The sequence below is a fragment of the Dromiciops gliroides genome, chromosome 2 (assembly GCF_019393635.1).
Source record: "Dromiciops gliroides isolate mDroGli1 chromosome 2, mDroGli1.pri, whole genome shotgun sequence".
NCBI classification, from domain to species: Eukaryota; Metazoa; Chordata; class Mammalia; order Microbiotheria; family Microbiotheriidae; genus Dromiciops; species Dromiciops gliroides.
Genome location: NC_057862.1, coordinates 639,025,002 through 639,049,152, shown reverse-complemented (window position 1 = coordinate 639,049,152; position 24,151 = coordinate 639,025,002). Strand labels below are relative to the sequence as shown.

Below are 24,151 nucleotides of genomic sequence, written 5' to 3'. Positions count from 1 at the left end.
TTGGAACTAGACACAAATAGAGCAAGACTCAAACAATTTTTGTGTTCTGTACACCTTTGGGAGTCTCGAAAAGCCTATGAATCTCTTCTAAGAAGCATGTTTTTAAATTCTTATAATTAAAAAAAGGTATGATTACAAAGTAGAATAACTATACTGAAATAGCTATCTAATTTTTAAAAAATCAATCCTCTCATTTTAAGGATGATGGTAGTACTGAGGCACAGAAATTGTTACACTGCCCCCAAGATTACTCAGGTAGTAACAGAGATGTAATGTCCAAGGGAGTGAGGCCAGGTTTACTAATCTCATCCCTCTACTTTCCATGTCCACACACCCTCCCACCCCTTCACCCCCAATCACCCAAAATAACTGCAGAGACCTGGTGAGGCGGTGGCCTTGGTCCAAGACTGTGCTTGGTCAGTGAGAAAGAGCAAAGCTAACTGAACAAACACACTGTTCTCGAAATGAAGTCAACTGAGGTAACTAGTCAGACAGGAAGGAGCTCAGTCACCTGGCCCTGCCCAGGCCAAGCTGGCTGCTTTGCACAATCTGGAGCCATCTACCCCAAAGTAGATGAGCTGTGATCAGCAAAGGTAAGAAACGACAAGCATGCTGGCAGTGGCTCACAACAGCAACCAGCAATTCTTGGTTAGTCTGCCTTAACCTGCCCTAAACTTAATGAAAGAGATCTTAAGTTGCTTTGGAGTATGCTGTCTTCCATACCACATAATGGTCAGTGGTTCCCCATGCTTACCATCCTGCAGAGTAAAAGAAGAAAAAATAGAATCCTCTGTAGACTGTTGCCAAAGGGGTCCATGACACAAACAGGTTAAGAACTCCTGGTGTATCTCAGCAATACAATGATCCAAGACAATTCCAAAAAACTCATGATGGAAAATGCTTCCCACACCCAGAAAAAGAATCTGAATGCAGATTGAACCATACTATTTTCACCTTTTCTTGGTTTTTCTTTCTTTCTTGAGATTTTTCCCTTTTGTTCTGATTCTTCTTTCACAACATGACTAATGTGGAAGTATGTTTAATGTTATTGTACATACATAACTTACATCAGATTGGTTGCTGTCTCGTGAAGAGAAAGAGAAGGAGAAGGAAGGAGAAAAATTTGGAACTCAAAATCTTATAAAAATAAATGTTGAGGGGGCAGCTAGGTGGCATAGTGGATAAAACACCGGCCCTGGATTCAGAAGTACCTGAGTTCAAATCTGGCCTTAGACACTTGACATTTAACTAGCTGTGTGACCCTGGGCAAGTCACTTAACCCTCATTGCCCTACAAAAAACAAAACAAAATGTTGAAAATGATCTTTACATGTAATTGGAAAAAAACAAAAAACTATTAAGATTGGCAGCTGGGTGGTACAGTGGATAGACCACCTGCCCTAGAGTCAGTAAGTTCAAATCCAGCCTCAGACGCTTACTTGTGATCCTGGACAAATCACTTAACCTGGATGGATGGATGGACACACAGACAGAAGGACGGAAGGAAAGAAGGAAGGCAGGAAGGAAGGGAAAGAAAAGGAAGAAAGAACTTCTAATATAGAATAACATTTCCACTCTCCATCCACCTGAATTCCACCTAGCCTTCTAAGTCCATGCAAATCCTACCTCCTCCATAAAGCCTTATAAGAGCACTACAGCCCACTCCATGAGCCAGTCACTTCACCTTTTTTTTTTTGGTGAGGCAATTGGGGTTAAGTGACTTGCCCAGGGTCACACAGCTAGTAAATGTCAAGTGTCTGAGACTGGATTTGAACTCCGGTCCTCCTGAATCCAAGGCCAGTGCTCTATCCACACTTCACCTTTCTTTAACCCTATCTATAAAATGGGCATATCTGTATCATCAAAGGATTATAAAAATCAATTTAAAAACACTTTACAAGCATTAAAGCACATTGCATTTCAACTATCATTTCTACTGGTAAGAGATTATCATCCTCATATTGGATGTAAGGTCATACAATGAGTTGGAAGGCCTTTCGTTTGACAGGAAAGGGTCAGAACGCTGAGGACAGAGAAAGATAGAAATGACTTGCCCAAGGTCACATATTGGTCCTATCATAGGGAGAAAAGGCTAATTCTATTTTGGAGATTTTGAGAGTTTAAGATGTTTATAGCACATCCACTTTGAAATGTCTAATAGGCAACTGGTGATATGAGATTAAAACTCAAGAGAGACTAGTGAAAACATTCTTATCAAATGCTGATGAATGAAGGCTGCTTCCGAGGCTCTCGGAGAAGCCATTCTAGTCCACTCCAGGCATCCTTAGAAGCCCCCAGCCCCTCTCGAGGCACTGGTTGCCCCCCTTCTCCCCTTCCCCACCTATAGGAATCTGACGTCCTGAGACAACTCCAGTCCAACAGCACTGAACCTCCACAGACAACACCCCCTTCCCTGAAATCCTTCTTCAATAGTGAACATACTTCTACCTCATCATACCCTCACCTTCCCAGCAGGCCTGACCTGGGCTTGGGCCTCCACTGCTCCCTTATTCCTACCTCTCTCCAAGTACCCCCTACAACTCCCTGACACATCCCATGTTCTCTGGAATGTCTGCTCCATGGGAAACAAACAGCATTCATCTTAAATCTTCTTTTTTCTGCCTTCTATCTTCCCCATTCACTGAGACCCAGGCTCTTCCTGCCATGTGATGCAGTGGATTGAGTGCTGGCCCAAGTTCAAAGCCAGTCTCAGACATTCAACAGCTGCGTGACCCCAGGCAAGTGACTTATATAACCTGTGGGTTTCAGTTTCCCCAACTGTAAATTGAGGATAATAATAGCACTTATCCTCCAGAGTTGTGAGGATCAAATGAGATATTTGTAAAGCACTTTAGCACAGTGCCTGGCACATAGCAGGTGATTAATAAATGCTTGTTTCCTTTCTTCCTGATAACAGATTTCCTTGACACCCTTTCACTCACACCCCTAGACTCACTAGTTGAGGTGGGGGGAGTTAGAATACTGCTTGCTCCCCACTTTTGCCCCTTCCAGGCTTGCCCCCTACCACACTGCTCAGTCTCCCCTGTCCCTTGAGGTTCATTCATCCCACAATCAAGATTTAGGTGGTTTCTGAAGGTGTGAGAAAATAATTATTAATAGCAAATTTCTAGAGGACCCAGAGACCCAGTTTTAGTTGGCTTTCTTTCCCCCTCACTCCCCCTCCACTTCAAAAAGCTCAGTCCTGGGGCAGCTAGGTGGTGCAGTCAATAGAGCACTGGCCCTGGAGTCAGGAGGACCTCAGTTCAAATCCAGCCTCAGACATTTGACACTTACTAGCTGTGTGACCCTGGGCAAATCACTTAACCCCAATTGCCTCACCCAAAAAAAGATCAGTCCTTGAGAAAGTTCTAATCTCAGGGCAAACCCAAAGGTACAATAGAAATGGAGATAGACTCTTTCGTCATCCTGTAGAGATCATTTTAATATAAACCACCCTCAAGTCACGCCAACCAATGGAATTGAATGATACTACCCAATTAGCTTTGATAGGCATATAGTGACCTGTCTCAAGAGGATAAAAACCAAGAAAGCTGGAGGCTCCTGGTTGTCGCCATCTTGGAACTCACTCTTAGTAGAGGAGTGCTCTCCTCTACCAGGGAAGGCTGGTAGGACATGTGCACACTCTCTTAAAAAATGGCACCAGGGCTTTTCTCAAGCTTGTGCTGAACTGCCATGCAATAAATTCTTTTCTAATATTTAATATTAACTAATAAATGCTTACTGACAAAATGGGCGCAATAGCCATTAGTATATAAATAATCATTAGCATATAGTAGTAATGATCATTTAGAAAACCCAGCCTAGCCCCCCAAATAACTTAAAAAAACACAAGGTCCACCAGCATTCAGAACTCAGCCCTTCTTTCCCCAATGAAATCAGTGGCTACCTCACAGGCTCTCTCTCCTTCCCAACTCCTGCCTTCACACTAGGGAACAAAGAGATTGAAACGAAGTGGGAGAAAATCATAAAACTGTGTTGATGGGGGTCCACTACAAATTTAAGTTACGATCTCAACTGGGTCCTCACTACAGCCTGACAATTCTTTTACACCTCTGTAAATGACTCACATTCTCATTCACAAGGGCTTTTATAAATCTCTTCACCCCTTCTCAAACCTCCCATGGCTCCCCCTTCTTCTACCCTCTCAGTTGAGAACCTGACCTCTCTAACCTAAAAAACAAGAGGCCAGGGGCATCTAGGTGGCGCAGTGGACAGAGCACCGGCCCTGGATTCAGGAGGACCTGAGTTCAAATGCAGCCTCAGGCACTTGATACTTATTAGCTATGTGACCCTGGGCAAGTCACTTAACTCTAACTGCCTCACCAAAACAAAACAAAACAAAAAACAAGAGGCCATCCTGCCTTCCTCCTCATTCATATCACTCAGATGCTTTCTGCCACCATCTCCTTCACCTGGCTCACGTGAGTTAGCACTGCTCCTTGCCAAAGCAATTCTTCTACCTACACAAGCCATCCCATTCCATCCTGTTTCTTCCTTTATCATCCCCAATCATTCTGATTGTGTAATAAATTTACAGTAGATCCCACCTTGACGGGGCTCTCACTCCAACTCTGTTCCCAAACTATCTTTGGTATTGGTCAGTTACTCAATTTCTCTGGGCCAGTCTCTTTCTGTAAATACCCTAGATTAGACCATCTAAGGCCCTCCACACTTCACACACACACACACCCTTCTATGATCACAGGAGATGCTCAATAAATATTACTTTATTCATAAGCTCAGTGTTGGTCTATCTAGTCCAATACCTTAATTGTACATGATGAAACAGAGACCCAGGGTGGCTAAGTGTAGTGACCAGAGGTAGCAGGCATCAGAGGTGAGTCTAAACCCAGATGCTTTGCAATCCCCTTTCCACTGCATCTCGATTCTTGCTCTTAAATATGGTTTTGAAGACATTATGAAATATATGTTGCATTACAGCTATCTGACCAAAGGGGTCTGGGAAGTGATTGAATGAAAAGCAGTTTCCAAACCACTTTATTTCTATACAAGCTAAAGAATAAAAGCCTTTACTCTTACTCCTACCACAATTTATAATAGATTAGAATTTTTTATAGAGCTTGATGGTTTACAAAGTACTTTCCTCACAATAATCCAAGGTTAAAATACAAATATCCCCATTTTACAGATGAAGAGATTGTGGCTTAGCCTTGGGAAAATGACTTGCCTACTGTCCCACAGTTAAGTAAGAGTGAGCCAGGATTCACAGCTAACTCTCATTAAAATATCTCCCTAGGACAGAGAGCCCCATTGTTCTTTTTCCCCTCTCCCAGTTCCTAGCCAACAGGGCTGTTCTAATCCCTGTTCCAGCTGGAAAACAGAAGACCAGGAACTTTTCCTCTAATCTAATTCTCTCTTCATATCTGCAGAGGCCCAGGATACAGATAAGGGCAGGAGAGTTCAAGGAACACAAAGCAGTGGCCGGTAACTGCCCATCAGAGGTCAAAAGCAATCTCAAGAGACAGGTGGGACACCGCCGACGTTTGGGGGAGTGATGCACTTAACTAGAAAAGGGAACTATGGCAACATACGGGGAAAGATACAACTATCTTGGTCATTCAGACTGTTTTAGCCATGAATGATGCCCATCTGTATCCAACAAGCACGGTAAGAGGTGGAAAGATCAGAGGAGCTGGCTCTCATCCCAGTTCTGCCACTGACCATCGGCATTAAAGAAACAAAAATAAATAAGGCACAGTCTTTGCCCCCAGGGACCTCAAGCTCTGGATGGTGAAATAAAGATATTTGTTGTTCAGTCATTTTTCTGTTGTGTCTGACTCTTCGTGATCCCATTTAGGGTTTTCTTGACAGAGAAACAGGAGTGGTTTACCATCTCCTCCAGATCATTTTACAGATGAGGAAACTGACTCAAACAGGGTTATTAAGTGACTTACCTGAGGGTCACATAGCTGGTGTCTCAGGCTAAATTTTCATTCAGATCTTCCTGACTCTGGGCCCGGCACATTATCCACTGCACCCCGTAGCTGCCCCAAAATAAGTTATACACATGAAAATTTAACTAATAGCAGCCTAAAATAGAAATTCCTGAGAGATTCTCTCGCTTCCCCCACACATGCAATTATTTGCCAAATCTTATCGATTCTAAGTGCACAATACATATGGAAACTCCACAGTTCCTCCCAGTATTGCAGCAAAGTCTATGCCATCACAGGGCCTGGAGAGGCAATGTGACCCAGAGAAGAGACAGCTGGACGAGGGCCCTGAGTCTGAATCTTTTCTCTGACAATTACCAGCTGGGTGACCTAGGCCAAGTCCCCTTGGGCCTCTCAGAAGCACCCTCTTTCCCCTTCCTCCCCCTCCTTCAGTTCTGGAACCAAGGTCTATGATCAAACAAACTCTGGCCGGGGTCCCAGCACTGGGTGGGTCAGGTCTAAGGTTTCCCCACCCAAGTGCCCCTCCCTGGCTACCACTCTCCTAGCATATGGTCTCCCCTCTACTAGAAGCCAGGGCAGGGACAAGCTCCTTTTGACAGATACTGGGGCATATCTAGGTGGCACGGTGGATAGAGCACTGAGCCTAGAGCCAGAAAGAACATTTCAAACTATGACCTCAGCCCCTTAGTTGCTGTGTGGCCTTGGGCAAGTCACTTAACCCCTGCCTGCCTGCCTTCCTACATAAAACTGGAGAAGGAAATGGCAAACCACTCCAGTTTCTGTGCTCCATGGAGAGTATTAAAACAACAAAAGACAGGAAGATGAGCCTCTCAGGTCAGAAGGGCCTAGATCACAACTGCCAGACATTGTGCTAAATGCTAGGGAAAGGGAGATAAACACACCCTGTCTCCCAAAAGCCTGCAATCTAATTTTTCCTAGATCATCCAGTCATTACAATCGAATCCCTAGTATTTCATAGTGATGAGCACATAAGGGGGAGCTTACTAAACACCTTCTTTCTTTCATTCGGACTCCCACACTCCCACCTTCATACAGGCCCTCACCCCCTCACCTGATCTATTTCCCAAAAAACCGCCCAGAACTGGCTTTCCCAGACTCTGGTCTCTTCCAATTTATCCTCCACCCAACTCCCTAAATCACAAATCTTGACCACATCACGCCCGCCTCTTCTCCATACACCACAGCTTCCTTACTTTTCTCTAGGATGAAATATCTCCATCCTGTTCAGCATTTGACATGTGGATAGAGCCTGATTCCACCTGCCTTGTGCCCTGTGCACCTCTTGCTGTTCTTCACACCTAACGCTCCATCGTCCATCTCCATGCCTTTGTATAGGCCGTGGCCCATGTCCAGAATGCTCTCGTTCCTGCTCATTCGTCCAGAGCTGAGCCACCTTCTCCAAGAGGCCTTTCGTGCCCTGCCTCCCCCCATCCCTGCCCATTCTCCGGGACAGGTCTTTTCCCCCCAAAGAGAATCGACTTTGCATGCCTTTTGTTCACACCCATGACCGTCTGCACAGAAGAAAGTAAACCCTTTGAGGGCAGTGCCGGTTTCACTTTTCTTTTTCTTCCTCTTCCCCCTTGACCCCCAAAACTCAGGAAATCTTTGAGAATGATATAAACAAACACAATAGGACTTTAGGAAGAGTAAAGCTTTTGACTGAAAAACCTTGGTATCTGAGCTAAAAGAAACTCACAAAATACTACAAAGTGTAGAAGTAGGTTCTGGGTGTAAGCTCCTGACTCAAGATGGTGCTCCCCACTGGCACCTTCATACCCTCATCTGTCACCAAGGAAGTCAGCTCTTGTGGATGGAGAGGATGGGGAAGCCTAGCCCAGGGAGCTGGGTGAGGATGGTCCAGAAAAGGAGGGTGGCAGGTGGCTTTTACAATTAGCATTACAGGAATTGTGGTTCAGAACCGATTTAAGAATCTCTTCAAGGAAGCTAAGGAGGAAGACTATTTAAAGGTAACAAGCATTTCTTCTACCTCCCACCCAACAGCTAGGAACATATCCCCTCTTCCAAGAACTGGAAACCTTTTTGGTTTTGCTTCAGCCTTCATTTCAAGTCTCAGGGAAGGGGTGAAAATAAGAAAAGCATGCAACAGACAAGTGATTTGTCACTGAGACAGGAGTTTCTGGCTATGGTATCCTCACATTCAGGGTGAGGTCAACTCATAGATGAACTTCCAGGCAGAGAAATTAAGAGCTATAATCTAAAGCCCTTCTTGTGGCCAACAGCTTCTGACCTCTTCCCCCACTAGGCCTGAACTGCTGTCAACATGAGACTGCTCATAAATGGTGCCAAAAGTGAAAACGCTCAGGATCTCTAAAAGTCCAGGAGTTCTGGGTTCAATTACAGGTTCTGCTACTGACTCCCTGTGTGACCTTGACACACCACTTCTCCTTTCTGGGCCTGTTTCTTCAACTCTAAAAAGGAAAATTTATAAAGTCCTTTCTGGTTTAGGTTTGGAGGAAAGGTTCACCGGGAATGGGGAGTCAGGACATCCAGAAATAAAGCATCAGTAAAATTTTGACAAAACAAAGGAATCTAGATTTCTCTCTTCCCTAATTCTTCCTCATAAATAGCTGGAAATTCCTCCACAAGGAAATAAGATACAAAGCACCTAGAAAATTCTCAAGCAAGCTGTTCCCTGAACATTAGGTATTAGTAGAAAGTTCAACCCAAACAAAGTTTTGTCTATGTTCAAAGGAATGCCTGCTATCTAGACCAGGTGCTAGCTCATTTCATCAGTATATACTGGGGGATGGATGAACACCACAAAGGGGCAATGAGTTGGGTCCAGAACTGAACAGGAGGTTAGGAGAAGGTTGGGCTGCTTAGAAAATCACCAAGTTCTGGAGTTGTGAACTGATCCAATTTGCTCTGGAGAGCAATTTGGAACTATGCCCAAAGGGCTATGGGACTGTGCATACCCTTTGACCTAGTGGTACCACTAGTAGGCCTGTATCCAAAGAGATCATAGAAGAGGGAAAAAGACCCACATGTACAAAAATATTTATAGCAGCTCTCTTTGTGGTGGCAAAGAATTGGAAATAGAGGGAATGCCCATCAACTAGGGAATGGCTGAACAAGTTGTGGTATATGAATGTAATAAAATACTATTGTGCTGTAAGAAATTATGAGAAAATAATGGGTTTTGAGACATCCAGAGGGGCCACTCAAGGGGATAGCATTAAGATTGATTGGATTGACTTTGCTGATTAACTCACTTAAAGTTAACTTAATTAAAACCACACCTAAGGGGCAGCTAGGTAGCACAATGGATAGAGCACTGGCCCTGGATTCAGGAGGACCTGAGTTCAAATCAGGGCTCAGACACTTGGCATTTACCAGCTGTGTGACCCTGGGCAAGTCACTTAACCCCAATTGCCTCACTTTAAAAAAACAAAACAAAACACTACACCTACCTGAAAGTCTGGCCCTCAGAGGGTGTGTTCTCTGAACTCTGACCTAAGTAAGTTCTGCTCATGGACCGCCCTCAAGTCCAGTAAACCAATAGATTTGAAGGATGCCAGCCAATTAGCCTGGAGTTGGATGGAAGGGCCAGCTCTCCTTGAGAGGTGGAGAGGTAGGTAGGAGGACTTGGAGAAAGAAGGAAGCCAGTCTGAGCTCTACCTCTCCTCTAGGCGAGATAGACCTTCTTAACTTCCTGAGCCGTGTGTTCTCTCTACCAATATTTGGTATGCTTTAATAAACGCTTAATGCCCCAAACTGGTGCTAAAGCTTCTCATTTATAAATAGCAATATATTAGAAACCCTAGCTAATTTTCCCCAAACTCAGGACAGAAATAAGGTGACCACATGTAATTTTACAGGCCACAAAATGATGAGCAGGTGGACTTCGGAGAATACTGGAAGGACTTTACATGAACTGATGGTGAGCGAGAAGAGCAGAACCAGAACATTATACACAGTAACATCAACATTGAGCGATGATCAACTGTGATAGATTTGGCTCTTCTCAGCAGCACAAAACAATTTCAAAGAACTCATGATGGAAAATGTTTTCCACACCCAGAAAAAAGAACTGTGGATTCTGAATGGAGATTGAACCATACTGTCTCTACTTCTTAGCTAGTTTTTTTTCCTCTTTCTTGTGGTTTTCCCCTTTTGTTCTGATTCTTCTTTCACAACGTGACTAATGTAGGAATGTTTAATGTGATTGTACATATATAACCTATATCAGATTGCTTTCCGTTTTGGGGAGGGGGGAGGGAAGAAAGGGGAGAAAAATTTGGAACTAAAAATCCTATAAAAACAAATGGTTGAAAACTATCTTTACATGTAACTAGAAAATAATAAAATACTTTTATGATAAAAAAAAAACAGGGGGCAGCTAGGTGGCACAGTAGATAAAGCACCGTCCCTGGAGTCAGGAGGACCTGAGTTCAAATCCAGTCTCGGACACTTGACACTTACTAGCTGTGTGACCCTGGGCAAGTCACTTATCCCTCATTGCCCCACAAAAAAATAAAAAAAAGAAAAAGAAAGAAAATCACCATGTTCTTTTATGACCCCCCCAGCTTCCCCCAGAAACAAAAATTCATCTTTTAATGGCCTTATTCTTCCACTACCACAGCATAGCTTTGGGTCATGATAAATAATAATCTTAGAATTGAGCCATGGGGAACTCAATGGCAGGTGTGAGCAGGCTGTTGTTCAGTCTGTCCGACTCTTCTGTGACCCCCTTTGAGGTTTTCTTAGTAACGATAATGGAGTGGTTTTTCCAGCTCATTTTACAGATAAGGAAACTGAGGCAATCAGGGTTAAGTGACTTACCCAGGGACACACAACTAGCAAGTAGGTATCTGAAGCTTGATTTGAATTCAAGTCTACCTAACTCCAGGCCTGTGCCACCTAGCTGCCCATGAGCAGGCTGCAAATTGTCCAAAAAAAGGAAAAAAAAAGTGGAATCGAGCTGACACCCATTAAATATGTGAGCAAAGATTGGCTAGTCCTCTCACAAAACCAAAGGTGGGGGGGGGGGGCTTACCAGGATCCCAGCCCCCCTGCCCCCAGGCACTAGGCAGAGGGGTCCACCCAGGATGATCCTTTATAGATGATCTGCAGTGCAGCCACACCCACGAAGTCCCAGATGCATGGGAGTCTCTAAATCCACTGTTTACAAAGGATGCTAATCCCAGTAAATTAGTCAGCACATGACAACCCAGGGCAGAAGCTCCAGGCCATACTGGCTGGTGCTGATGCCTATTTAGTCCCTTACCCCTGCCCCAGCTTCCTGACCCTATCTGGGGTTTTCCTGGCAAAGAGACTGCAGCGGTTTGCCATTTCCTTCTGCAGTTCATTTGACAGATGAGGAAACTGAGGCAAACAGAGCTTGTGAGGTCACTTTTTAAAGGGGGTCTACAAGCCAAATGTCTGACTCTTCACCATGCCCCTCCCCCCACACCACCCACAGAAAGTAGCCTCCTCTTTTAGTAGGTTACAAAACAAAAGAGACCATGTAAGCTTTCCCCAGCAGCCAGCACGAATGAGAGTCTGTCACCGGAGGCAGAAGATGGTGAGAAAGCTGGAATTCTAGTGGCAGAACTAAATCAGCTATGGGCTCAGACAGCAGTGAAGTCCTCAGGAAAGCCAGCAGAAAAAGGCATGCAAGTCAAACTGGCTGTCCCCCAACCTCCTGCCCCTCCTCTGAACAGCCGCTGTCTACCAGGAGACTGTGGCACTTCTTTTGAAGTAGGAAGTAGTAGGAGGTGGTCTGCCAAGTTGTAACTGTGTAGGATTCTTCTCTTTGAGTCCGCAGCGGTTTGCGCAGAGCCTCCCAATCACCTGTGAGGTCACTGGGACATTCACTGGCGTCGACACCCATTGAGTAACCCTGAATCCCAGATGTAGGGCCTTGGAAGAGTCACTTATCTAGCATCTCTTGGTCTCTGGTTTCCTAATCTCTAAAATGGGGAGATGATCTCTAAGGTCCCTTCCAAAGTCCCCTGGCCTCCCATCTCACATGGTAGGTTGTACTACTCAGGCACAGAGGCCTAACCTATCTATGCCTCCTAAAGTGAACCCCAGCCAGTGTCTGAAGAGGTTTCATGTGATGAGAGCCTGTATAGAAGGGCCAAGCGTGCAGCGCAGGAAAACCAATGACAAAAAAAGGCCCTATGTACATGAAAAGATTTATAGCAGCACATTCAGGAGCAGCAAAGAAAATGCCCATCAATAGGGAATGGCTAGAACACTGGTACATGGATGCAATGGAATTATTGTGAATTGTGAGGAATACAGAAAACCACAGGACACCTTATGACAGATCAAGAAAAACTGGGGGTGGGGGGGCAGCTAGGTGGCGCAGTGGATAGAGCACCGGCCCTGGATTCAGGAGGACCTGAGTTCAAATCCAGCCTCAGACACTTAACACTTACTAGCTGTGTGACCCTGGGCAGGTCACTTAACCCCAATTGCCTCACACCACTCCCCCCAAAAAAAAAGAAAAAAGAAAAACTGTGCATAATGACCCCAAGAACAGAAACAGAAAAAGTGACCGCCACAAACCACCCAGTGAGTGAATGCTGAGAAATTACAAAGATTAAGCCTGATGCCAAGGAAGAGGGATGCCGGTTTCTCCCATTTCTTTGCAAAAGTGGGGAACTATGAATGTCAGAGTTTTACAGTGTGTTGATCAGTTTAGTTAGGCAGCTAGGTGTCACAATGGATAGCATCAGGGCTGAAGTCAGGAAGGACCTGAGTTCAAATCCAATTTCAGACACTTCCTGGCGGTGTGACCTTGGACAAGTCACTTTACCCTGTTAGCCTCAGTTCCTCATCTTTAAAATGCACTGGAGAAGAAAACGGCCAACCACTCCAGTATCTGTGCCAAGAAAACTTCAACTGAAAAAAAATATTTAGCTGAACCTTTCCCCGCTCTTTTTCTTGTTCTTTTTTTTTTGGGGGGGGGGGAGCAATGAGGGTTAAGTGACTTGCTCAAGGTCACACAGCTAGTAAGTGTCAAGTGGCTGAGACCAGATTTGAATTCAGATCTTCCTGAATCCAGGGCTGGTGCTTTATCCACTGCGCCACCTGGCTGCCCACCTTTTTCTTGTTATAAGGGATGATGGTTCTCTGGGAGGGGAAAAGAGGGATATATAGGGAAATAAATGTAGGTCATGTTAAAACAAAAGATATCAATGGATTTTTTAAAAAGACTATATGTCACAAGAGTCTGTAAGTTACTAACCAAACCTGTGTTTCACAGTCTAAGCATGCTTCTCACACATAGCTCACTTCTCCCTTCTAGGCTCAGTAGTCTTTTCTCAGTGTCAGATGGAGAAGGGTGAATAACATAGATCACTTCCCTCTGTTTCCCCATCTCTTGGGGCTGAGCCAACATAAGTCCAAGGAAGAAAATGAGTTTGGTTTCTATGGGATATCATCATCATGGAGCCCAGCCCCGTACAGGGGAGGGAGTAGAAAGAATGAGCCTACCTACCTCCATCCCTAAAATGATGGCCACCACCTCAAACTCCAGTGTTCTCCTGCAGTTCCCTTTGCAGATAGCCTCATTTACACTCAAGTGTTAGTGATTGATGAGTAACTGGGCTATTATAGCTGCCTTTTTTTTTTTAAACCACAGGAAAAACTATGCTCAGCATAAAAGGTATAAAGTGCTTCAGGTAATAAAGAGTTGGGGGCCTCTACTGTAACCCCCAAGGCCAAGCAAATAGACTGCACTTCGGCTAATGCCTAGTCCTCAGAGTGGCATTATCAAGGTGGAACAGGAATGGAAAATAAACAGCAGCAGCAATCGGCAAGCTCAAAAGCAAGAACCCAGAATTCCCACTAAGACACAAATAACACTCAACTGCATAGAGAGGCCTATTAAGAGCAAGAAGGGAGATTTCTATCATCAGTCCTTCCTAGAACATCCATGCTCTTCTGACAACTTGTTCCTCCTGCGGCGGGAGCTTTGGCTGCTGCGGAAGGAAGCCTTCATGTTGATGAACAGCTTGATGAAAAGCCCCACAGGATTCAAGATCCTACAGTCTCAGAGACACTTGGGACTTAATAAGGCAGGAGGTGGGTGGGTCAGTGCAGTAGGGAGAGCTCAGGCTTGGTTATTACAGTTTGAATGCTAGGTATGCCAGCCATTTAACAACTCTGGGCCTGTTTCTGTATGTTAGGGCAGCTCGGTGGTGCCTGGAGTCAGGAAGATGACTTCCTGAGTTCAAATCTGGCCTCAGACACTGACTAGCTGTGTGACCCTGGGCAAATCCCTTATCCCTGTTTGCCTCAGTTTCTTCATCTGTCAAAATAAGCTCAAGAAGAAAATGACAAACCACACCAGCCTCTCTGACAAGAAAGCCCCCAATCGGGTCAGGAAGAATCAGGAACCACTGAAAAGACTGTACAATAACAACAAACTTCTGTACGTTAAGGAAATTGGCCTAGATTATCTCTAAGGTCCCTTTATAGTTCCAAACCTTTGGTCCTATGAACATTCAATTCTCTCTCTCCCCTCCCTGGCTACAGACTCACTGACCAGTGTTAGCCATACCCCACAGAGCCACTGGGAGCTTGTCTCAAACAAGTGATCTCAGACAGCAAGCACAGCTGTCAAAGAGCAGGCAAAGAAACCAGATGGGCCAGATTTTGTCCACCAGCCCCTGCAAAGTCATAACACAGAAAGAAAGGTAACCCTCTGAGATGATGAACATCACCCTGCAGGCCCCATGATCTACCAGAATGGAAGAGAGAACTACTGTGACAGATATCATCAATGGGGGGAGGGGAGAGACACTGCCCTCCTCCACACTACAAATGTCATGTGGTCACACAGCAGCTTCTGACCCCATTCCTTCCCCTTCTGACCTCCCAGGCCCCAGCCAGGTCAGAACAGCGAGTCTCAGCAGTCAGCCCATCTAAGAGTTAGCTAAGACCACATGGGACAGGTGACAGGAAGGGGAGAAAAAAGTCTTGGCTTTAGCCCTCTCCTATCCTCACTCTGGTCTCCAAGGGTCAAAGAGCAGGCAGATCATGAGGGCTGTGAAGAAACAAACCCATAAACAACCCTCAGGACCTTGGAGAACTGGTCAGTCTCTCCACCAGCATCTCATTTTTACAGGTGAGAAAAGTGATGCCCAGAATTCCTAAGGTCAAGGAGAAGAGGAATGTGAACCCAGGTCCCCTGACTTTAAATCCACAGCAGTTTCCACCCTATTATGGGGAAGGGAAGGGGCAAGAAAAGGAAAAGGTGAAACTACTAAAGAGTGTGGAGAAGAATCTGATAAAGAAGGAGGTGGAGGGCAAGAGTGAGGGTAAAAAGATGCCACCAGAGGTCCCGGCCTGGTTTAAATTAATGATGGCTCAATAGGGCTCTGGAATGCTGCCCCCTCCCTTCTTCCCTCCAGGGGAGGGAGAGCAGCCTGGAGTGATAAGGGTGGGAAGCAGGCACCTGGAGGGTAGTAGTGACTGGAGAGGACCCAAAGGTGGTAATGAAAGGAGGTGCACCCCCGTAGGGAGAAGGGGAGAGCTGAGAACATAATGAGAATTCAGGCACAGCTTGGGTTATTGTGGGAACATGGCAGTGGGAAAGGGGGTGATATTGAGGAGTGAGGCATCCCAGTGATATGGGAGGTGGGTGGAAACTGAGGCATACACTGTGTCACATCCCTATACCTCCTTTAACCTTAGTTTCCTTATCTGTAAAATGGAATACCCCAAAGAAGTGAAGATCAATGAGCTAAGTGCTGTCAACACAAATGTTAGCTATGATTATGCTTAGGAGAAAAGCAGCCCTGGGGTAAATCGAGGGTAGGTTAGCCAGGGAGGCCAGGGCAGTAAAGACTGGAAATCTTAGCCCGATCAAGAAGACAAAAAGCCTTGGGGAGTATGAGGGAAAGGGAGGGGAGTGTGATATTAAGCATTAAGCACTGGAAGCAAAGTGTGGGATAAGGAAGTGAAAAGGAGGCTTCCTGGAGGTGAGCACAGGATGGGCTATCAAGGTGGGGGGGGGGGACAGAAAGTGGGCGATGACATTAAGTCTGTCTGGGCTTCGTGGGAAGAGGAAAGGAGCCTTGGGTGGAATACACTGGGGAGGGGGAGCTGATATGAATAGTCAGTGTCCCCGGAGCTGTGGGATGGAAGGAGCTTCTGGGCTTGGGTGGGTGTGTGCTAAAGTGGGTGAGATAAAGAGAGAGACCAGAGGGGCTGAGGGGAAAGCTGAAATTACAGAATGGGGAGTCAGGAGTGGAGAATCAGAGGGGGGTCACTGGAAAAGGAGGGGAGGGAAGGGGGCCCTAAGCCCTGAGGGGGCATGCGGGAGGGGGGAGGGGTGTTCACTGGAAGGGAGAGGAGCCCTGAGCTGAAAGGTTAAGGGAATATGGGGGGGGGGGCAAATAGGAAGGAGGGGGCCAGAGAAAATGGGAAGCCCTGAGCTCGGAGGGTTAAGAAGGGATGATGGGGAGGACTCAAGGGTGCATGGGCAGGAGAGAGGGTGCACCTAGGGAAGGTAACCTGAGCTAGGAGTTAAGGAAGGGTCATGTGGTAGATAGAGAGGGAGGACGCATGGGGAGGAGGGGGTGCACTGGGAGGGAGGTCCGGTCCCTGAGGGGAGAAGGTTAAGGAGGGAAAACGGGAAGGAAGGGGGCCTGGGGGGAAAAGGAGGCGGCATAGGGAAGTCTCAAGGGCACATGAGTGGGGGGGAGGGATAGGGAAGGGGCAGAGGGAGGATGGAGGAGATGCTGCACAGGGAGGAAGGGGGAATGGGGGGGGAGGGGGCCTGAAAGGACGCGTGGAGGGGGTGGTGCATGGGGAGGAGAGGGGTCCCTAAGCGAGGCATGTTACGGAGGGGGTATGGGGAGGAGGGGAGGGCAGGGTGAATAGGGAGGAGGGGGTGCGAAGGAAGGGGGTCCTGGAGTGGAAAAGGTTAAGGAGGCGACATCGGGAGAACCAGGGGGGCGCATGGGGAGGACGGCGGAGGGGTGACAAGGGGAGGGAGGTGCACAGGGAGGAGGTCCCTGATGAAGGAAACCGGAGGGGGCATGGGGAGGATGGGGGTACATGGGGAGGATGGGGGTGCACCCAGAGGCGGGGGCCCCAGGGCCCAGAAGACGGCGGGAGGACGGGGGTAGTCCCCGGGCCCAGGGGAGGTCTGGGGGCCTCCCTGGCGCGCCCTCCCCGGCCTTACCGATCACCACCGGGGGTCTCCTCGGGGCCGGGGGCTGCGGAGGGGGCACCTGGGCCGACCCTGACGCCGGCGCCAGCAGCAGCACCAGCAGCAGCAGGACCAGGGGCCGCCCAGGGCCGGGCCGGGTGCCCGGCGGCGGCGTCGGGGGGCTCATAGCTGGCAGGCGCGCTCGGGAGGCTCGGCGAGGTTCCTGAGTCTCGGGCTCGGGGCCCCACAATCGGCTTCGGCCGTTCCAGCGGGACCCCGGCCCCGGCCCCGCGACGCGCTTAACCCCACCGCCCGCCGCCACGCACCCAATCAGCGGCCGTGGGCACGCCCCCAGGCCCGCCCTCGAGCCCGCCCCCGGGAAGCGGGAGGGAGAGAGAGCAGACATGATACGTCGAATGCCGAGGGCATCGATGGATTGGCCCTCCTAAGGTCCCTATCCCCCAGCCCATGGGTCCAAAGGGTGACCCCGGCTTTCCCCGCACCTGGGCTTGCGAAAGGACTCTGGAGCCTCGAGGCCGTGTTGTAATGGAAAGATCACCAGATTTATGGTCATAGGACCTTGCTTCTATTTATCCTTTGGGACATTTTACAGCATGTGCAGTTTTAAGTTTCTTTAGCTTAAAAATGTACTGAAACAGGGGGGCAGCTAGGTGGCGCAGTGGATAAAGCACCGGCCCTGGATTCAGGAGTACCTGAGTTCAAATCCGACCTCAGACACTTGACACTTACTAGCTGTGTGACCCTGGGCAAGTCACTTAACCCCCAATGCCCCGCAAAAAAAAAAATTTACTGAAACTCTGGGGACACACAGTGTATGGAATATTTCAGGGAATTTGTGTGTGCGGCTTGCAACGGCCTTCCCAATTTTCTTCACGTGTTTCACAGTGTCCTTGGCACGGGCAATCCATCAATAAAATAAACATTTATTGAGCGCCTTTTGTGCTTAGGCACGGACCTATGCACTGGGACTGAACACAGTCAAATAGAAGCGGATCCCTGCGGCGTATTGACTTAGAAAACAATAAAGTAACATTATCTATGTCATAATTTATTTTTATTTATTTTATTCAGCATCTCCCAATTTGGGGGGGGGGCAATTGGGGTTAAGTGACTTGCCCAGGGTCACACAGCTGGGAAGTGTCAAGCGTCTGAGGTCGAATTTGAACTCAGGTACTCCTGACTCGAGGGCCAGTGCTCTATCCACTTTGCCACCTAGCTGCCTCTCTCACAATTATATTTTAATCTGGTTCTGAGACACGCTGGAATTCTACGTGTCTTTCAGAGAGTTTGACCCGTCTACACTGAGAATATAAAGAAAAGCAAAAAGACAGACCCTGCCTTCAGAGAGCTTACATTCTAATAGGGACAAATAAACAACTATGTACAAAAAAGCTATATACAGGATAGTTAGGAAATAATCAGCAGAGAGAAGGCACTACAAGTAAGAGAGATTGGGAGAGGCTTCTTGGAAAAGGTAAGATTTCAGCTGGGACTTGAAGGAAGCCAGAAAAGCCAGGAGGAAGAATTGCTGGCCCGAGTTAAGAGTTGTATTCGAGTTCCCCTCTGACCTACATAATACAGATCTTTCTAAACCCGGCCAAGTCATGTAATCGGAGGCAATCCTCCAGAGGGTGCAGAAGAAATTGCCACTAGGCTTTGGTAGAGGAAGTTCCCTGCACAGATGAAATCATAGGTCCTGACAAAATAATAAAAACTGACCTACTCCGGACCTCAGTTTCCTTATCTGTACAATGAAAAATGAGAGGAGTAGCCCACTAAAGGACCTCTGGAATCTGTTCATTTATAAAATCTATAATCTTGTGATCCCTGATGACAGCTAAATGAGAAAAGACCTGAGCCTGGGACCAAAACTCCTGGATCTCTGGTCGCCCCTAGGTCTCAATTTCCCTTTTGTACCATGTAGAAAAATAAGAGCTTTGGGTGTCGAGTCCTATTTGTTTCCAGGAGAAAACTTAGAGAGTCAGCACTGGGATATAGCACATGAAAGGAAGGAAGGGAGGAAGGAAATAATCATTTATTAAGTACCTAATATGTACCTGGTAGTGTGAGAAGTGCTTTACAAATCTTATCTCCTTTGATCCTCACAGACCATGAGAGGTAGGTGATATATCCATTTTACAATAGAGAAAACTGAAACAAGTTAAATGACTTGCCCAGGGTCACACAGCTGATAAGAATCTGAGGCTATATTGAACTCAAGTCTTTCTGACTCCAGGTCAAGCACTCTAACCAACATGCCACCTACCTGCCTCACGGAGGCAAGAAAGAGTCACCCTAGAATACTGTGATTACTAGGAAGTGGGGACACCAACTAAGGTCATTGAGTCAGTCCATGGTAACTGGGAGATTGTTGCAATCCTTTATTTACAATAATCTCATTATCCCAAACTACACATGATTTCCAGCCCACAGATTCCCAACCTGAGCATGTATCCAGAGACAGTGGAGAATCTGGGATCAGAGATCTGTAAAAGAAAGGGATTGGGCAGGATGATCCCTCAAAGTCCTTTCCAGATCTGAAATTCTTTGTTCCAAAGTCCCTTTGTCTATGTTTTACTTTCCACCGCTAAGATTCTCAGGGTTTTATGGCCAGTTTGTGGGAGAGAGAGGAAGAAAGTCATCATGTGTACCTTAGGAAATGAAGGGAAAGGGTCCTGAGTGGGGAACGGGGGAAGGGGGAGGATGGGGATGAAAAATAAAGGTGCTACTCCATAGAATTCCGTTAGCTCTGAGGGTGGCTAGATGGCTCAGTGGATAAAACACCGGCCCTGGATTCAGGAGTACCTGAGTTCAAATACGGCCTCGGACAATTGACACTTACTAGCTGTGTGACCCTGGGCAAGTCACTTAACCCTCATCACCCTGCCCAAACAAATAAAAAAAATAAATAATTATTTAAGTTCGCTCCAGGACCACCACCCTTCATTCCAGTCTCCCCCACCCCTCGGGGAGACGGAATTGGGTGTGGCTGCTGCCTTTGTGGTGTGAAGGGGAGAGAGATGGCTTGAGAGATCCAGAGCCCACCCTCACCCAACTACCCCCAGCCACCACCAGTAGGGAATGGTCCTCCCCCAAGGAGGGAACTTGCCACAGTCAGACAATCACCTCATCGGACCATCACTGGGCCTCTATAAAAGTATCTGCCTGGGGGAAGCTAGGTGGTGCAGTAGATAGAGCACCAGCCCTGGATTCAGGAGTACCTGAGTTCAAATCCGACCTCAGTCACTTGACACTTACTAGCTGTGTGACCCTGGGCAAGTCACTTAACCCCAATTGCCTCACCCAAAAAAAAAAAGTACCTGCCTGTCTTCTACTAGAGGAGATAGGTATCTCAGAGCCATGCCTCTGTGCCATGCCTTCTCCCCAAGAGAAGTCCAAGGATTTCTCTCTTGGTTTCCTTTCCCTAGCCCCTAAATAAACTATTATTTTATTCTAATTGGATTTGTGTGCAAGAGGGTATAATTCTTTAAAAAGGAATTCCTAAGAACCCCTTTCCCAAACTCCCACCTATTTCCCCATAACAAATGAATCTTAAGTTTGAGATTTGAGTTTCAGTTAAAATCAGCAAATACTTTAATCAGCCGTTTTTTTTGAGAACTGGGGCTCTTTGCTGGTCAGGAACTGTCCTTCTCTTTGAGAGAATTCCCTGAAATGTGGGCCAAAGCCCTCTGTGAAAATTTTGTGAATATTACTCACCGATGACAGTGACACACCTATCAGGTGATGAACTCCATCTAGCAACCCTCTACCGAGCTGGTCCTCCTTATCCTGCTCTTTGGAACTCCCAGCCAGTCATTTCTCAACCCTGACACACAGGTCCTCACCCCAAGGCCAAATCCGCCCAAGGAAGTGGCCCAGTCTCCCTCCTACCTCCAAGACAGGTGATTTCCTCAGAGTTGCAACCCATGTTTTCTCCCAGTCAAACTGGGTACTCCTAGAGGGAAGAGAGAGTCGATTAAAAGTCAACAAATATTTATTAAGCACCTAGTATGTGCCAGGTGTCACAGCAAATAGAGTTCTTGGTCTGAAGTCAGGAAAACTCATCTTGCTGAGTTCAAATCTGGCCTCAGATGCTTACTAGCTGTGTAACCCTAGGCTTAACCTTGATTACCTCAGTTTCTTCATCTGTCAAATGAGCTGGAGAAGGAAATGGCAAAGCACTCCAACATCTTTGTTAAGAAAATGTCGGGGGTGGCTAGATAGCACAGTGGATAAAGCACCGGCCCTGGATTCAGGAGGACCTGAGTTCAAATCCAGCCTCAGACACTTAACACTTACTAGCTGTGTGACCCTGGGCAGGTCACTTAACCCCAATTGCCTCGCAAAAAAACCCCACAAAACAAAACCAATATACTAAACACAACCATCCATTGTAACAAAGCAAATCAATCAATAATCAATAAGCATTTATTAAATGCCTACTATGCAACAGCTCTGGGGATATAAAGACAAAACTGAAGTAATCCCTGCCCTTAAGGAGCTTATTGTCTATCATAAGCACAACCAATCAACCAAGTCTGATGATTATGCAACATTCTGAACCTATCTTCCTTCCTTATCTCCCTACCTAGAATCTCAATAACAAAGATTATCAATTGTGATTGATCTGAATTCTGCTGCCTTTTAGAGATATCTATCCACTGCTTTACTTTTTTGTTTTGTTTTGTTTCGTTTTGTGGAGCAATAAGGGTTAAGTGAGTGTCAAGTGTCTGAGGCTGGATTTGAACTCAGGTCCTTCTGAATCCAGGGCTGGTGCCTTCTCCACTGTGCCACCTAGCTGTCCCCTATCCACTGTTTTATTATAGTCATATATATAAACTGTGGCCTACCACAAAGGGGTGATGATGCAGGAGAAACATGAATGGAAATGAATATTATTTTACCTTGAAAAATGACAAACATGACAGAAAGAAATGTGGGAAGATTTATATGGACTAATGCAGACTGAAGTGAGCAGAACCAGAACAATTTATTCAATAAAAATTCAATTAAGACAAACAACTTTGAAAGACTTTCAAACTCTGATGAATATAGTGACCAATCAAGACTTCAAGAAACTGTTGGTGAAGCACACCCCATGCCCCCAACCTCTTGGCAGAAGGATGACAGACCAGAGGTGCAGGATGAGACATATATTTCAGATGTGGCCAATGGGGAAAGTAGGCATTGCAGTGCATACCATGCTGAGCCTGCAGTAGTAAATCTGGTTTAATAATAAAAATAATAAATGTTTATGTAACACTATATGCCATGTACTGTAAGTGTTTTACAATTATAATTTCATCTGAGCCTCACAACAATCCTGGGAGGTAGGTGCTTTTATTATCTCCTTTGACACATGAGGAAACTGAGACATACACAGGGTCCCACAGCCCATAAGCATCTGAGGTCAGATTTGAACTGAGGTCTTCCTGACTCCAAGCCTAGCAGTCTAGTTGCCCCAAGATACCTTAGACACTTACTTGACCTTAGGCAGGTCACTTAACTTCTGTTTATCTCAGTTTCCTCAACTGTAAGTAAGATGAGGATAAGGATAGCACCAGCTTCCCAGGGTTGTCATGAGGATAAAATGAGATAATATGTGTAAAGTTCATGGCATATAGTGGGTGCTATATAAAATTCAAAGTATCATTATTTTCTTGCCTATACCTATTTATCACAAAAGAAGGGGAATGGGGAAGATAGGTGGTACAGTGGATAAAGCACTGGCCCTGGATTCAGAAGAACCTGAGTTCAAATCTGGCCTCAGACACTTGATACTTACTAGCTGTATGACCCTGGGCAAGTCACTTAACCCTTATTGCCCCGAGGGGAAAAAAATAGAGGGGGAGCTAGTGCCTGTGACACAAGAAAAGAAAAAAAAAAGTTGTCAAACATAAAGTACACAGAAGAGAACAGAAGGAAGTCCAGATGAGAACGTGAGTCGGTTTTATTACAACCATGTTCATTTTAATATGCACTAAAAAAACAAACTATATGCAGCCAGAGTTCAAAGTTTTCTATAAAATCCTCTTTACAATTCTCTTGTATTTTGAGATGCATGGTTTTTTTTAAATAATTAAGTATTTTATTTTTTTTCCCGTTACATGTAAAGATAGTTCTCAACTTTTGTTTACACAAACTTTCCAATTTCAGATTTTTCTCCCTCCCTAACCCTTCCACCCCCTCCCCTAGACAGCAGGTAATCTGATATAGGTTATATATAGATATATGTGTGTGTATATGTATATATGTATGTATGTATGTATATTTATATATAATAACATTAAACATATTTTGAGATGCATGTGTTTCTTAAGTATGTAATAAAAAAGAAAATGCATACCTAAAAAAAATAAAAAGAAGTCCAGAAAGACAAACCAATTTATTCCTAGGGGATCAGACTTAATCGCCCATTGAGAAAAAAGGTGAGGATGGAGCTCCAGATGTTACATAAGTGTGCTCACAGCTCCGTACCAGAGGTGCAATCAAGGTTCCCCACAAAGGTGCCCAAAGTGGAGAGAATTCCCCTAAGGGAATCTCTTTCACCCATATGATTTCTTAGTTCTTCTTTCTTTCTTCCGAATCATTTCTCACATGAGCCCCCCCCCTCTTTTTTTAAGGGCCATACCATTCCATTGTAGGTCTCTTCTCTCCGGCACCTGCCCCTTCCCACCCTCTTCTGATGGAGAACTTTACCTCATGCTTGTCTAGGAAAATCAAGGCAATCTATGCACCCTGAATGCCCTCATCTCCCAACTTATCGCAAATTCCCTCTACTTTGTCTCTCATTCTTTTCTTCTCTCTTCTGGTCTCTGAGGAAAATAGGGACCTTCTCCTTACCAACCACCCCTTCCAGTTGTGTCCCATCTCCTTTAGGAAACTCCTCCCATCTCCCTTAGGAAAGTCCCTTCAAATACTTTTTAACTGTGCCTTACTTCTGTTGATTATTTCCAGTTTATCTTGTATGTCACTTGTTTGCATATAGTTATTTGCATCTTATCTCTCTCATTAAACTGTGAAGTCCTTAAGGGATGGGA

General features: G+C 45.9%; 1 protein-coding gene across 1 annotated transcript in view; it reads right to left on the bottom strand.

Annotated features, from left to right (window-relative positions):
* Nucleotides 1–17,382, bottom strand: part of PLA2G15 (phospholipase A2 group XV) — a 42,677-nt gene extending 25,295 nt beyond the window's left edge. Inside the window, exon 1 of the mRNA XM_043987800.1 lies at nt 17,124–17,382. Within this exon, the coding sequence (XP_043843735.1) occupies nt 17,124–17,277 (154 nt within the window). The 5' untranslated portion in view covers nt 17,278–17,382. The remainder of the gene's footprint in view (nt 1–17,123) is intronic.
* Nucleotides 17,383–24,151: the final 6,769 nt, after the last annotated feature.